At 39.4% G+C, this 16,430-nt stretch overlaps 1 protein-coding gene across 1 annotated transcript in view; it reads right to left on the bottom strand.

Moving 5' to 3' along the window:
• Positions 1–16,430, bottom strand: part of BCAS3 (BCAS3 microtubule associated cell migration factor) — a 589,753-nt gene that overhangs the window by 287,660 nt on the left and 285,663 nt on the right. The window contains exons 23-24 of the mRNA XM_055579668.1: positions 5,080–5,180; positions 2,476–2,672 (exon numbers count right to left, since the gene is read on the bottom strand). Of these exons, the coding sequence (XP_055435643.1) occupies positions 2,476–2,672; positions 5,080–5,180 (298 nt within the window). The remainder of the gene's footprint in view (positions 1–2,475; positions 2,673–5,079; positions 5,181–16,430) is intronic.

The raw sequence follows: 16,430 nt of genomic DNA, 5'->3' as shown, positions 1-16,430 counted from the left end.
GCACACCTGACAGTTGCCATTTTGGTTAGGGTACAGCAAGGCAGACTATCACAGCATCATACCGATTCTCAGTGATCTGGGGTACAGCAGAAGGCACTGGATGTGAAGGGCCGGTTGCACCCAAAGATCTAAACAAGACCTCACAATTTAAAGGAGAAAGTAAAATCAGCAGCCATAATACTGAAAGAATTGTAGAACCAGACGTAACGAGCCAGGATAAAGTGATGGTGCACAGAGATGAGGAGAATATCAGGAGTGGGATTTCTAATTGGATGCGGGGCAGGAAATGGTACTAAACAGGATGCGTAATTGAAATAATGTGAGATAAATCTGAATTTTTCATCAAAATTGTGTTCTAATGGGGTTAAGATCTTAACCAAGGGCCTATATGCTCAAAACTTTAAATATAAACTGCAAGAAAAATACAACAAAATTATAAACCTGGGACTAATATAAAGGTTTCTAATATTTATACATGCCCAACAAATAGAATATAAACAATTTAAAGATAAATACCGGGAGCTTTGTAGTATAAGAAAAAGGAAAAGTCCCTGAGGAAAATTCTAGAAGGACTTCAGGAATAAAGCTCTGTCTGAAGCAGCAAGTTAGAGAGCTCTTAGACAAAGACCTGCATCTGAAATAAGGGGTAACAAAGAAAGCTAGAGGAGGTTCAAAACCAAGGAACAGGGCCAGCCTGGGGGGCCTGGGTTCAATCCCTGTTCAGGGAACTAGATCCTACATGCCACAGCTCAGTGTATGCTGCAAATAAAGATCCTGCATGCAGCAACTAAGACCCAGCATAGCCAAATAAATAAAAATTTTAAAAACTCAAAGGAACAGAGCTGGGTGTACAGAGCTGGAGATGTTCTCCAAAGAAAAAGGACAGGATCTTATCAGAACAGCAGGTGACAGGCATCAGAAAAAAAAGGGGGGGAGGGTGGTCACTGAGAATCTTGTAAATAGTAAAGAGAATAAACATAGTTTTATAGGTCCATTTTATTACTATTTAAGTAACAGAATAACCTACAAAAACAGATGAATATGCACTGAATCACTAAGCTGAGAACTGACTCTGCTTGACTTCCTGAAAATGGATCATACTTTATAATTGATATCTGCGAAAAATGGTCCAGCATCCACCGAGTTGCCTCACAACTTAAGAAAAGTTCTATTTCTAGAAAGCTGAAGAAAATATAATAGACCCAAAAGAGCAAAAAAAAAAAAAAAAAAAAAAAAAGTGAAGAAATAAAAAACGAAAGCAAACTAAAATAAAAAACTAAAATACTTGAAAAGGTATTACAGGAGACATGTTTCATTCCCTGTGCATGTGTGCTAAGTTGCTTCAGTCGTGTCTGACTCTCTGCAGCCCTACAAACTGCAGCCCACCAGGCTCCACTGTCCATGGGATTCTCCAGGCAAGAATACTGGAGGAGGGTGCCATTTCCTTCTCCAGGGATTGAACCTGGGTCTCTTATGTCTCCTGCATTGGCAGGTGGGTTCTTCACCACTAGCGCCACCCGGGAAGCATTACATGAGTTGTTCTTAAAGAGGATGAGATGGTGGGATGGCATCACCAACTCAATGGATGTGAATTTGAGCAAACTCCGGGAGATAGTGAATGACAGAGAAGTCTGGTGTGCTGCAGTCCATGGGGTTGCAAAGATTTGGACACGACTTAGCGACTGAACAGAAAGAAGAAACTAGTCTTAATTCACCTCTACAACAGCTTTTGCCTTAACAAAGAATAAAAATTGGTTATATATTTGTATACTTACAGTATAAAAATTTGTGACTAATGTTGATAAAGAAGTAGAATAAAAAACATATTCCCAACATATGATTGGAACACATTTTTCAAACAATTTTTTAAAAAAGAGATGCAAGAAAAAAGTGAGAGGGTTATTTTAGATTGAGATAAACATATAATGTAGAAATTTTTCTGAAAAGAACACAAAGAAAGGAAATCATATTGCATTAGACCGGGCCCTTCATCATCTGTTGTACCTTGATATGTCAAGTCTTGGTCTAACAAATCAAATTGCTAAGCAAACTTAAGTTGCAAAAGTCAAAAAGTTCTCAATTACATTAAAAAAAAAAAAAAAACCCTAAAAATAAAAAGCATACTCTGTAAACTTTGTATTATGATTCTTACAAGTGAGGACCAAAGAATATATATGATGAAAACACAGAGATAGGGGATAATCAGAAATACGAGAGAGGCAACATAAAATAGGATGGCTTTTAAAAGTGCACTGAATATTAGATCCAGGAAAGTACAATTTAGAACACAAATATTTACTGGAGGTGATGAGATCTCACATAAGATCCCCAGTGATTAATAATGAATCACAAGTTACAGTGCACGTGTTCTGCAACATGACAGTGTAAAAGGGGGGAAATGTAAAGATTATCTAAGATGTTCACCACAAATGAACATTAATCTGGTCAAATCACTCTCTCGTTCTTATTTCTTACCTGAGACTATTGAGGTCAAGATCATCTGTATCAAAATCTGAAAGGGGCTGTGGAGTATCACTTGGACCATGAGACTGCAACACAGATGAACTGGATGATATGACTGTGGTTTGGCCTGAGGGGTGGATGGTTTTGAACTGGAACTGTGGACCCATCCACAGACGTCTGTGGGGTCCGGTATGCGTTACAATTTCTACCTGGAACAGATCAGAAATCATGATTGAGATGTATCATGACCTCCCTCTGAGAGCCTTTCATGATCCCCCCATCTCATCTCTGAACACTCACATTCTCCAAGAAGCCCATCCTAACCTAGTGGGAGAGGGAGAGGGTGTCATCCACAATCGGAAAGTTGTGACAACAGCAGCCTGTATAGACATTCACTACACCCATCTACTGGTTTTTGTCATAATATAATAAAAATTCATTTAGTGTCTGTATGTGTATAAACACACACCCCTCCCCCCATACACAACACAAAAATCACACGAATATAAAAGGCCCAGTTGCCTGCCTCATACACCTAGCATCAGCTGCCCAAAGACTACTTTTTTCACTCATTCTAGACAGTCCGTATCACTCTGTGGGCATGCAATGAATACTACACTTGTCAATCCACATATTAAAAGTAATTCCTTCACTGAGGACTAAGCTCATAACAAATGCAAAGTTGTTCTTGAACTATCCAAGGATAAGAAAAGGTCTGAAATAATTTAACACTCACAGCCAGTTTCTTTCCACAATTAAATATTATAACATTTACTATACTTCCCTCAAAATTCCCCCAAAATCACTTTTAAAGAAAGACAGGATTACAAATTTTCTCTCAAACTAGATTTGTCTTCAAAAATACCATTTCTTAACTACAGTGTTTCCTCAGCTTCCATGAATGTTGACATAGGTATTTTAAATGCTGCAGAACAGTAATACCAAAATGCCTTATGAATTTCATGCTCTATGGAAGAGGCAGGGAATGTTGCCAATATTAGACAAAGCAGAGAGGAGGACATGCAGTAAAACCTAAAAATACACATGTGATTTTATAAACGAGCGACTTGAATAAGAGACTAAATATGCAAACCTTTGGTGAGACACTATTTCTCAATGTCTTATAATTGCTACATCCACTTCTATATACACAGTTCATAGAACTGACTTCCCATGGGCCTCAGTGTTGCCCTGAGTTCTTCTATATTTAATCACATTTCTCGGATTGTGGTGATTAATTCTTAACAAAACACAACTGAAAAGGTTCTCGGAGTGCAGCTCCGTGTTTGTAAAGTCCTAAAGGGCAAAAGCACCATGGTCTTGGAACAATATCCACATTCCCGCTAATCATGGGGAGAAAACGACTCAGATTTAGGACAGTGATTTCTCATTCAAGGAGTTGCATTCAGCAACATAAATGAGGCCACAGATAAAGCATGCTGTGTATTTTAAGCTCAAAAACATCAGTGTCACAGAGCCCAGAGGTAAACAGATGCCTGTGCAATTTCACTGAGGCGATGGCCAGATGTTCCAGCTCATCCTCCTGTTGTGTGCGGTACAAACACATTGTGTATACTTTCACACTGACAGCACACATTACCCCTTTTTCTAATTGAAAAGTTGAAGTGAAGGACAGTGGTTTCTCTGCCAGCATCCTTTTTTTAAAAACTTCGTTTGTGGTATCCTCAAGAAAGGATGCATCTCCATGTGCAACCTAAAGGAGCTTTTCCTGTGAGTATTTTCAGTGTGATGAAATGTCTGTCACCTAGAAACAATTTCATTCTCTGGTTTCCAGATTCCCTTTAGTAGTTTGGGCTCTCCTCCCTGAGAAAGCAGTGAAACTGCACCCGGGCTCCTAGGAGGCACCTGTCTGCTGAAAAGCCGCGGGATTTGGTAATCCGAGACCCGGTCATTAACTTCGCCCAGTGATGTCAGACTTGAAACAGACATAACAGCATCTGTAATGAAGTCACTTGTAATCTCATCATTTTGAAATCTGCCCAAGTATCTTTTATTTCAAAGCCCTTGAGATGAAGACAGCTTCACCTGGCAGGGGGAGGAAGGGTCAGTGGAAGCTGTTACAGGACTGGTTTGCAGACCCTTGAAAGCCACGTTACAGGAGCTCAGGAAAGGAAGGCCAGCCCAGCACTTGTGCAAATTAGGAGGCAGAACTTCCCTAATCAAAGTCTGGGCCCAGTCTTCAGAAAATGTTGCCTCCACAAAAGAAAGCCCGAAGATTGCTGAATGGCTTCACCATTTTAACCAGGCCAGTTCTTATCTTAATCCAAACAGTCCATCTGAAATCCAGGGTTCTGGGGGATATAAATGGCTTGTTTGAAAGATATACGTACTTTATGTTCTCTGCATGAAAGCTAATGTACACACACATATATGTATATGTGTGTATAAAATATATGTATATGTAGCCCTGCAGCAGTATTTCTGAGAAATTCTTAATATGGAAAGATGATTAATTCTTGATGATCCTAAAAATAATCCGAATTCTGCCCATTTTCCTCTAAGGTAAAAAAATTTTTTTTAATTTCGAGAATAAAGAGAGAGAAATGGATCTCTGTTTTCTGTCACCTTAATAGACCCGATGTTTCCGAGTCTCACCTGAGACAGCCACTCCTCATCTTCCTGTCCACTGTGGTCAGAAGCCAAACTGTCGTAGGACCCGTGCCGAGTAATGGGCCCGGGACTTCCAGGGGGGGCCACTGACGGAGAAAGAAAACATATTTAAACAACTTTAATCCATGCCGTGAAAAAAAAAAAAAAATGAATATGGGCATAACCATCCTGGATACTATGGTGATTTATAAATCACCAAAGCTAAAATAAGACATTTAACACACAATTCAAATAACTAATGAAGAAGAAAGATTAAATTTCTTAGGAGCAAGAAAAATCTCCAACTAGGAGCACATCTTAAAAAATATCTGTGGGAATCTAATCATGACATGGATCGTTGTTGAAGAAATAAACACCTAACTGAATCTTAACAACACAAGTACAGAAGAAGCAGTGACGATTCCATTGCCTGTGCACCAACGTAACTGCTACACCTCAGGACACTTCAAAGCCTTCCACCTAACAAAGAAATTAAGTTGATGCAGTTCTTATACTCTGGGAAGGGGTTTTAAAAACAAGTATCATATAAGATTCTTTAAAAGTCTACTTAATAGTTTCACATAAATGGAAGGCATTAAAATATTTTAAATTTTAAAACACTTTTAGTTCCTAAAACAATGATTCATCAAAAGAAATGTTTCTTTTTTTTTTTTTAATGCTTCTATAGTTTCCCTGATTTTTAGGTCATAGGATACAGGCTTAAAAGAGAAACAGCCTGCTTCTCATACACAGAAGAACCTCTGCTTAGTGTCACTCAGGTGTGTCCAAGTCTCTGTGACCCCAAGGACTGTGGCCCACCAGGCTCCTCTGTCCATGGAATTCTCCAGGCAAGAATACTGGAGTGGGTAGCCATTCTCTTCTCCAAGAGATCTTCCTGACCCAGGGATTGAACCTGGGTCTCCTTCATTGCAGGAAGATTCTTTACTAATACTAAACATGCCTAGGTTAGGGAGATCTCATGGAGAAGGGAATGGCTACCCACTCCAGTATTCTTGCCTGGAGTACTCCATGGACAGAGGAGCCTGAAGGGCTACAGTCCATGGGGTCACAAAGACTTGGACATGACTGAGTGACTGATCTTTGCTTGCTGCTGCTAAGTCACTTCAGTCGTGTCCGACTCTGTGCAACCCCACAGACGGCAGCCCACCAGGCTCCCCCGTCCCTGGGATTCTCCAGGCAAGAATACTGGAGTGGGTTGCCATTTCCTTCTCCAGTGCATGAAAGTGAAATGTGAAAGTGAAGTCGCTCAGTCGTGTCTGACTCTTAGCGACCCCATGGACTGCAGCCCACCAGGTTCCTCCGTCCATGGGATTTTCCAGGCAAGAGTACTAGAGTGGGATGCCATTGCCTTCTCCAGATCTTTGCTTAGTCAAAGCAATAAAATGATTCAGTAAACATTTATTGAGTTCCTATGAAACAAATATTATCCCAACAAAAACTTACTTAGCCTCCTCTACTTAAAGTCTCATACTTTTTATTTGCTTATTTTTATTATAAAAGAGGACTTTAATTTTTTAGAACAATTTTAGGTTCAAAACAAAATGGAAGAGAAAATACAGAGATTTCTCATACATTCTCTCCCTCATTAAACATTTTAATACTAAGAGAAATAAAACAATAAAGTACTGAGGGGAAATAGAGAAAAGAAAAAAGAAGAGAACCAAAGAGGAAGGAAAGATGGTGAGCATTAAAGAAACCTGGAAGAAACAGAAAAGAATGACAGAAAGAAAATAATCTCAGAATTTCTACCACCCAGAGATATGTTTCTATACTTCAATATGTATATTTTCCATAGGCTACAATTCTAAAATTGAAATCAGAGGATATGAACATATCTATATTTCTTAATGCATATTCCCAGAAAAAGATATACATTTCCACAAGGAGTAACTCACAAGCCAATCTCACAACGCTCTTGCCAGAACAAGTATTTTGAAGAACTAAATCTTAACAAAACAGGTGTAAGTGAGGTAGACAGAGCAGAACGTAGGGCAAGATTTTAAAGAAGATATACTCACAAAAACCTTATCTTAGCTAGCTGGGAGGGGAGAAATGATACTTAAGCCAGTCAATCACTCATCAGAGGGAGATAAATAGTATTAAAATATAAGATTTGCAATGGTTAAAACTATTAGCTGTTAGTTCTTCAAAATCCTAGTTCTGCAGCTGAGAGGCAGGCTGGCAACTGGCACGAAATACAAGTGACCACCAAAGCAAAACAATTCCCTATATTCTGAATATCATGAAGAAAAGAATATCATAATAATCAATAATGTTGAAGCATCCTTTTAAATAAAAACTGATATGTAATTATGTTTGCAAAAGGTTAGGTGTTTCCCAATCACATATAATCTTTTAATAAATAAAGTTGAAATTCTTAATACAGAACAGAGCAAGAGTATGCCTCAAAGCTGCCCTCTCCTTAAAGACTAATCAAGAAGGCAACTAAGGACAAATAGAGGTCAGCACTTTTTGGAATGCAGCTGAGGTCAGAGAAAATTTTAAAGAGGTGAATGAATAGGCCATGCATACATCTGAGAAGAAAGAGTTACAGAAAATATCAATTACAAAGATTTTGAAGTGGGAATATGAAATGTTTCGGTCATGTCAGAAAGCCAGTATGGTAGGTGCGGTGAGGGAAGCTGAGAGTGGAAGATGAATCAGGAGGGCAAAGAAGCCAGGGAGGGAGGGTCAGTAGATGGTTTATGACTTTTTTTTTTTTTTAATAAAGCTAGGATAGACAGATAACTGGAAAAATTGGAAGAGAAGTGAGAAATTATACCCTTGTGTTACTAACCAGTACCTAATGTGATTTTTCCCCCCAAGAGTTTTTAATATACCCAACATGTGCTGAGCCCAGCCTACTACCTATTGCAGAATAAACACTTTATAAATAAATGAATGAACGGAGCTTTTGATTCTAGAATAAATAGTGAAGGATACCAGGATGGTAGGATACTTATTCACCCATCATCAAAATGGGGATAAACTTGGGACTTCCCTAGTGGTCCAGTGGTTAGGATTCTGTGCTTTCACTACCGAGGGCCTACGTTCAATTCCTGGTCAGGAAACTAAGTACCTGCAAGCTGCAAGGCATAGCCAAAAAAAAAAAAAAAGATGTGTGTGGAAGGGTAAATTTAAAAATAATCCAATGGCAGAGAATGGTGAGGAAGAGGATTATAGCTGAAAAAAACGTTAGTCATGAGTTGATGACTTTTGAGAATTACAGGTACATGGAGAGTCATTATACTGACACAATTTTTTTCTAATTTTGTGTATGTTTGAGATTTCCCACAGTGAAAAGTTTCTCAAGGAGGAAAAAAAAATCTCTTTCTCCTCTTCCTCTTCTTCCTCTCCAACCTTTTTCCCAAAGGAACTGGTAAAAATACCAATCATATATCTATGAACCATTAAATCTGAATCCTAAATTTCTAAATAGAGATTGTGAGAAGAGTTACCATACTTTATGTTCACTAAAAAACAGTATTCCAATTAAAAATGCTTGGAAGAATTCAGAAGATTCACAATATAAAAATATGTGTAGTGGAAAAATATTTTTCAACATAAAGTAAATATCCTTTCTCTCTCCCTCACATTTCTTTACATTTAAAACTTTCTCCAATCCAGGTATGAAGAAAACTCCATGATTACTAGCTGGTGGAAACAATGACATACCCAGTCACAAAGAAGAGAGGAATTCAAAACCCTGACCCTGGGATAAGAAAGAGAGATTAAAAGTATGACAGTTAGGAGCAAAGCTCCCATGGTTTCCAAGCAGCTATTAGGAAAGACATGCAGAAACTGGAACAAGAGCCCCACAAACAGAAAGGGGAAAAAAGAGGGTTCCCAAGGAAGGGTACAAAAGTCAAAAAGTTTTAGGGATGAACAACTGTGAAAAACCCTAATTTCATTCTTGGGTAGTTTCAGGAAGTAGCAGGAGGTCCACTTGGGAAGCAGCATGGAGATTTCACTCTTCTGCAGTGGAGAAGGTGTGCACATGGTGTGTTTTCACAGCTGAGCCTGTGACCACCTCTCCAAGTCCCCTGTGAATGCGATGATGAATATTTACTACACATTCAAGAGTAATACGGACAAGGTCCAGGCAATTGTCAGGCTTTGAACAGGCTTTGAAGCAAGGACGGATGCTACAAAAGACCTATATGAACCAATGTGCTAACTGGTTGCTCAGGCGTGTCCGACTCTTTGCAACTCCGCGGGCTGCAGGCTGCCAGGCTCCTATGTCCACGGAATTCTCCAGGCAAGAATACTGCAGTGGATAGCCATTTCATTTTCCAGGGGATCTTCCTGACCCAGGGACTGAACCCAAGCCTCCTGCATTGCAGGCAAATTCTTCACCATTGGAGCCATCAGGGAAGCCCGTGAACCAATACAACAGCCAAGAATTAAATCTGGTAAGGAACTGGGACATCTCAGTGGTGAAAAAATAGAGGTAAAATATCTTTAGCAATCCCATCTCATATCTTTGCACTATGTAAGCCCTACAGAATTTAGATGCAACTATGTAGGAGGTTATAATTGATTGAGATTAATTTTTCCCTATTTGTTAGGATAGAGGTACAAAAGAGGACTAAAGACAATTTATAGAAAAATACAGTTACATATATTGCAAGCCTGAGTTTAATGGACCAACATAAGCACCTTCTAGCTAAAGAAAAATAGTATCTTTTACATTTACCAACTATTCTTAGGGGTTTCCCAGGTGGTTCAGTGGTAACGAATCTGCCTGCCAATGCAGGAGACGCAGCTTCAATCCCCGGGTCGGGAAGATCCCCTGGAGGAAGAAATGGCAACTGACTCCAGTATTCTTGCCTGGAGAATCCCATGGACAGAGGAGCCTGGCAGGGTGCAGTCCATGGGGTCACCGAGAGTCGGACGCGACTGAGCATGCAGCACTGTTCTTAGATAGTTAATGATCCTGGGTTAGGAAAAGGGATACGGAATTTTGAAATAAAAATCTCTGCTATGCTCTATCCCTACTTTTAGTACAGTCATTTAAAACAAGCCTATCCATCTAACTACAAAGAGTACACTGTCAATTTTTTTTACAGAATACAACTCCAAAAGTACTGCCTGTACACACAGGCATTTGATAAATATAGATCAACAACCCAGGGCAGGCTGAGCAGATCATTATGAGGTAACTGTGAGCTAGACTGTTTATATTGTGTTTTCAGGAAAGCAGATCATGCTTCTAGTGAGTAAATAAAAGCTAAAAAAAACCACGAAGTGTATTTTAATGTCTTACAGTGATATATGAGTATGTGTATGTATGTGTGTATTCCTATGAATATATTTATACTTATACGTGTTTATGTGCAAAGCAAACAAAAAAAAAAATCTTCAATGTTGACCTTTGCAAGTTAGTCTCGTTAATCAAACCCCCCAAAATTTCCAAATCAGTAGAACAACTGAAGTAAAATTATGAACAGAAACACTGAATGGTCCTCTGAAAATACCCCTATAGCTGAATGCCCCGTAACAAAATTCTCAGTCTGAAAACAGAAAATGTCAATTCATAATATAGCTCCTCAAATCCATAAGAAGTTAGGAAGGGGATCAATGAGCATAGAATTTTTACAAATTACCCACATAAAATATAGTAAAGAGTTATAAACATTGTATTAACAGATATCTAAAATGATACTCTGAAATCTCATTTTTAACACTAGTTAATGGACTACTTAAAGGTTAGGAAAAATAGGTTTGAGTCAAGCTTCCAAGAATGAGTTATTACCAGTCCTGAAGAAAGGTAGGACTCTCTTGACATTTCAGGCTGTTTTATCCAAAGTAATAACTGTATATCCTCAATTCCAAGAAATCAAATTCTTTTTAGAATACCCTGAAACTAACACCTAGATCTCAATAACCTAAGTTCATCTGCAACAAATCTAGTCTTCCAGTTTTGAGAGAAAGTACATTTTTATCATTAATATTTATACACTTTATATTAGAACAGGTAATTACTTTTCTTAAGTGTATTGGCCACGGTTTGGATATTCAGGAAAAATTAGATCTCCTAACTACCGAGTTTACAACAGGGGACAGAGGCTCTAGATACTCTATTAAAGAAATGAAAGGAATAACTATTTGATCTCAGCACCATTCATCCTTAAAAGCAATGAAAGGAAAAAGAGCTGACAATACATTTCAAAGTTAAAAGAGACTGACCACATACAGGTTATAAGCATCGTTTTTCTAAAAACAACACAAAGCATACAGCTGCACAATGAGCCGCACTTATTTATAAACTCAATGAAGGGACAATCTATCTGATTCTGTTACGTTCTTGTTCTAGTCTTTCCTGCATCTCTTGAACTCCCAGTAATAAATTCTTGTAGCTTCAGAGGACACAGCTGCTGATCAAGCACAGGCTCCGCTGCTAGCGAACTCCAAGCTCCCAACTTTAGGAGACGCTAAAAAAAAAATGCTATACTTCCTGAAACAAATCTCAGTGCCACTGGAATCAGAGAGATCTACTTCTCAAGTAAGGGGGTGTGGAGCAGGGCTGACCCAAATGGCATCTACTTTTTTTCTGAGATGCAACTTTCAGCTTTAACTGCTGTTGCAAAGCCTAAAATGAGTTCATATGTTGAACAAACAGCACTAGAAAGAAACTTAGAGAGTCTTTCAATATGAAGAAACAAAAATGGATCCCAAGGTTTTTATTTGGAAAAGTGAGTGTGAGCTGGGTCTTACTGGCAGCTGAGTGGGCTGCAGAATAAAGTATTCTCCAGATTCAGGACCAGACTCAGTTTTTGCTTGCCCCTACTCCTTAACATATCCCCACAAATCCTCTGCAAACAATAAAACCCTTACCATGCTGAAGTCTTTAGTGGAGACCTGAGAGGTGAATAATGTTGTGCCAGCATTATTCAGTCCTTCAGGTTATTTAGGGGAACAACATTCCTTTTTCTAGCAACAGAGAAATTTGTGAGTTAAATGACATCATGCTGCCTTGAATGAAACAGCTCAGGCTCAAAGTTCACCCAAAGGCCAACAGTGATAAACCCTCATCCAAGGACAAACTTCAATATATTTTTGGTACTTATTAAAAACAGCATTTATAGAGCAGCCATACAATAAGAGAAGGCTCTTTACCAAACTCTGTTTCTGATCAGAAAGCACTCAGGATCTGAGGAAGAAATTCTGCTTGGAAAGGTAGTTTCTTAGCTCAGAAAATAATATTTGCCTTTTAAGAAGAAAGGCTCAAAGACAAGTAATCCAAAAGCAAAATGGACTAAGGCATTTCCTAAGGAACAATCAATTCACAGAAGAGGAAATACAACAGCCAACAAACACATATAAAATAGTAGTAATCAGAGACTTGAAAATTTTTACAGGTTATGCTTTCATACTATCAAACTGGTAAAAATTAAACTCTGGACTTTTTAAAAATAATTTTGTAAAAAGGAGAAGGCTTTCAGGTCAAAAATAACACACCTAACTATCTCTATGGAAGTCTAGAAGTTTTCTAATTTATAAATGTTTCCACTTAAATGTAAAGGAATTTGCTGAATTTCACACACAGAATAATCTAGCAATAGCACGATGTATTACTGGCTACTCTGTTCATTAGGAGCCATCTCTCGTACCAGTGCAACAACAGCTGAAGCACTCCAACACGTGTAAAAGGGAACAGGTTTTACCTACGCTATATACTAAACGGATCAATGATCTTCCTTGCACCCTGACCCTGCAGTACCATAGATGTTCCCTAATTAATTATTAAAGTTTTCTAACAGTCAGTCATTGTACATCTCTGGTTTCACTTTCCTTTTATTCCACATTCCCAGAAGAACAGTCACAGGCAATATATAATTAGAAAAATGACGTATCCTCATTGCCTATGAGATAACAGATTCCATTGGGTAACTGACAACAGGGTGCATCTCTGCCCCACACTGCTTTTCTCCCTTGCCCTGCCCCCAAAGCATCATATAATATTCCCACAGAAGACATAAACTAAGGTACTTTCGTTTGGTTCTTCCTGCTACCATAACGGTCCACTGCCATTTTGCATCTGGACAAGCTATACCTGGGGGGAGTCTGGAAGGGTTCACAGTTTAGTTTTGCTCATCCATGTAACTCTAAATGTCATAAAAATGGACAGATAGAATAAAACATAATGGCTTCATGCTATCAGCAAGATCAACTACTCCACTGAAAAGTTCAAACTGTCCCAGCACACTTCTGAGAACTGAATAGGCTGCAACAATCCCTTCAAAACATTTGCAATTAAGGTCACCTGGAAAGATACACACAATTTAATGTGTATTATGGCAACTCAATTCACAGTACAACCACATTGCTGCTGCTAAGTCACTTCAGTTGTGTCCAACTCTGTGTGACCCCATAGACGGCAGCCCACCAGGCTCCCCCATCCCTGGGATTCTCCAGGCAAGAACACTGGAGTGGGTTGCCATTTCCTTCTCCAAGGCATGAAAGTGAAAAGTGAAAGTGAAGTCGCTCAGTCGTGTCCGACTCTTCGCTACCCCATGGACTGCAGCCTACCAGGCTCCTCCATCTATGGGATTTTCCAGGCAAGAGTACTGGAGTGGGATGCCATTGTATATACATTAAACTGCAGCAAGATAACTAGAAAAGTCCACCCTGGCTATTTTAAAGGAACATAGCCTGTCTGTATAATACCTTGCTTGCAGCTTACAGATTAAGTTTGTCTTGCCAAGGGTTAGATAATCTACTCAGAAAAATAAGTCTAAAAACAACAAAACCATTCTTATCAAAGCTCACCTTTACATAACAGTTGCCTCAGGGAAGAAAGGGATGAAGGAATGACTCATTTTCCACTAAATATTCCTTGGCACCATTTAAATTGTGTATGCTATGCTATGCTATGCTATGCTATGCTATGCTATGCTAAGTCGCTTCAGTCGTGTCCGACTCTGTGCGACCCCATAGACGGCAGCCCACCAGGCTCCCCCGTCCCTGGGATTCTCCAGGCAAGAACACTGGAGTGGGTTGCCATTTCCCTCTCCAATGCATGAAAGTGAAAAGTGAAAGTGAAGTCGCTCAGTCGTGTCTGACTCTTAGCGACCCCATGGACTGCAGTCTAACAGGCTCCTCCGTCCATGGGATTCTCCAAGCAAGAGTACTGGAATGGGGTGCCATTGCCGGGCTTCCCTGGTGACTCAGATGGTAAAGCGCCTGCCTGCAATGCGGGAGATCCAGGTTCGATCCCTGGGTAGAGAAGATCCCCTGGAGAAGGAAATGGCAATCCACTCCAGCACTCTTGCCTGGAAAATCCCATGGACGGAGGAGCCTGAGAGGCTACAGTCCACGGGGTCACAAAGAGTTGGACACGACTGAGCGACTTCACTTTCATGTACCAACTTAAAATTTGATAATTATAAAAGTTGAAGAATAAGCACAATACAAGTAATATGGTTAGTGAAATCAATCTAACAAGTCAAGAAAAGAAAACAGAGAAATCACAAGCACTTCAGTGAATGATGGAAACCAATGCATGAAACGAAAAGGTGAGTTTATTTCCTTAGGTTTTGTGACGTTTTCCTTAAAAGGGGAAATGGAAGTGGTTTTACACACTCTTTCTCTCATAATCACTGTACGCATCTTTGTTTATCAGCTTTTAGCAACTACCCAAGTACACATGGGCTTCTGTGGTGGCTCAGTGGTAAATAAAGAATCTGCCCCCAATGCAGGAGATATGGGTTCAATCCCTGGGTCAGGAAGATCCCCTGGAGAAGAAAATGGTATCCCATCCCAGTATTCTTGCCTGGGAAATCCCATGGACAGAGGAGGCTGGTGGACTACAGTCTCTGGGATTGCAATCAGATGTGACTTAGCAACTAAACAATCCAATCAAATACACATGGTAGTGTATGTTTTTATTGAGAGAAATGACTGCTTGCTGGCGCTAATTCTGGGCAGAATCATGAGCTGTAATCTCTTGATAATGGCAACTGTATTCTCACAGCTACCTCTGTACGTTAAGACGCATTTCTTTCAGGAATAATCAGTTCTGAATTCAAACACTCTAAAATACAATATCCTCTATAAGAGACTAAGATGGGAGCGCTTATAAAGAAAGTATTATGAATTGATGTCTTGGAAAGTAAAAAAAAAAAAAAATCACTGCATTCAATAACCAATGTACACAAGTAGGCAAGAGGCCAAGTACTGGAAATGTATTATTCTCCATCTCACCTACAATGGCACAGTTGAAGAGCAAAGAGTTTACTCAGTCTAGCCTCCACAACAAAGTCCGACAAAACAAAAATAAAGGAGAGGTAGTTGTGGGACGTCCCTGGTGGTCTGGTAGCTAAGATTCCATGTTCCCAATGCAGGGGACCTGGGTTCAATCTCTGGTCAGGGAACTAGATCCTACATGCCACAAGTAAGAGTTTGCATGCCGCCACTAAGACCCAGCACAGCCAAACAAATTTTTTAAAGTATTTTAAAGGCGGGGGGGGGGGGGCGTGCGGGGGAGTTGTTTGGAAATGGGAAAATGGCAAAAATCATTTTTTTTTTTTTTTTGCAAAGAGTTAATGCAGCTTCTTCCATGCTTCCCTTATTTATTATCTAGTTACATTCCTGATAAGACCAGATCATTATACAACAGGAAGAATTAAGTGCACATTTTCCCATGCCTAAGCAGAAGAGCAAAGTTCTCTTGGCATGGAGAGTTAAAAGCTTTTAGTTGTGGAAGACATCAACATTTTCAACTTATACTTTAGAATATAATTTAAAATCTTTTCAAACAATCATTAAGGACCCTTGATGTGTTCCATAAAATAGAGAAATTAAATGATTAAGATTTTTACCTCTAAATAAATCAGAAAATCCATAGAACCAAGAGGACTGGGGAAAGAATGAAACAGAAAATACTACCCTACAAGCACCATAGGGTTCTCTCTCTTTCCAAACACAAGAGAACACTTTTGAAGGCTTGTTCTTTCCTATACTGCACAACATACAACTACTAGAAAGAGCTATCCCCTTATCATTAAGTCTTTGTCATTAGACACATGCAAGTGTTGCTGCTATTGTTCAGTAGCTAAGTCATGTCCATCTCTTTGTGACCCCATGAACTGCAGCAGGCCAGGCTCCTCTGCCCTTCACTATCCCCTGGAGTTTGCTCAAATTCATGTTAATGGAGTCAGTCCATCTCATTCTCTACCACCCTCTTCTGCTTTTCCCATCAATTTTTACCAGCATCAGGGGCTTTTCCAATGAGTCAGCTCTTTGCATCAAGTAGCTAAAGTACTGGAGCTTCATACACACACACACACACACACACACACACACACACACACACACACACAGATACATGCAAG

The sequence above is a fragment of the Bubalus kerabau genome, chromosome 4, assembly GCF_029407905.1.
Source record: "Bubalus kerabau isolate K-KA32 ecotype Philippines breed swamp buffalo chromosome 4, PCC_UOA_SB_1v2, whole genome shotgun sequence".
NCBI classification, from domain to species: domain Eukaryota; kingdom Metazoa; phylum Chordata; class Mammalia; order Artiodactyla; family Bovidae; genus Bubalus; species Bubalus kerabau.
The sequence above is the reverse complement of the archived record's forward strand: the minus strand, read 5'-3'. Positions and strand labels throughout refer to the sequence as shown.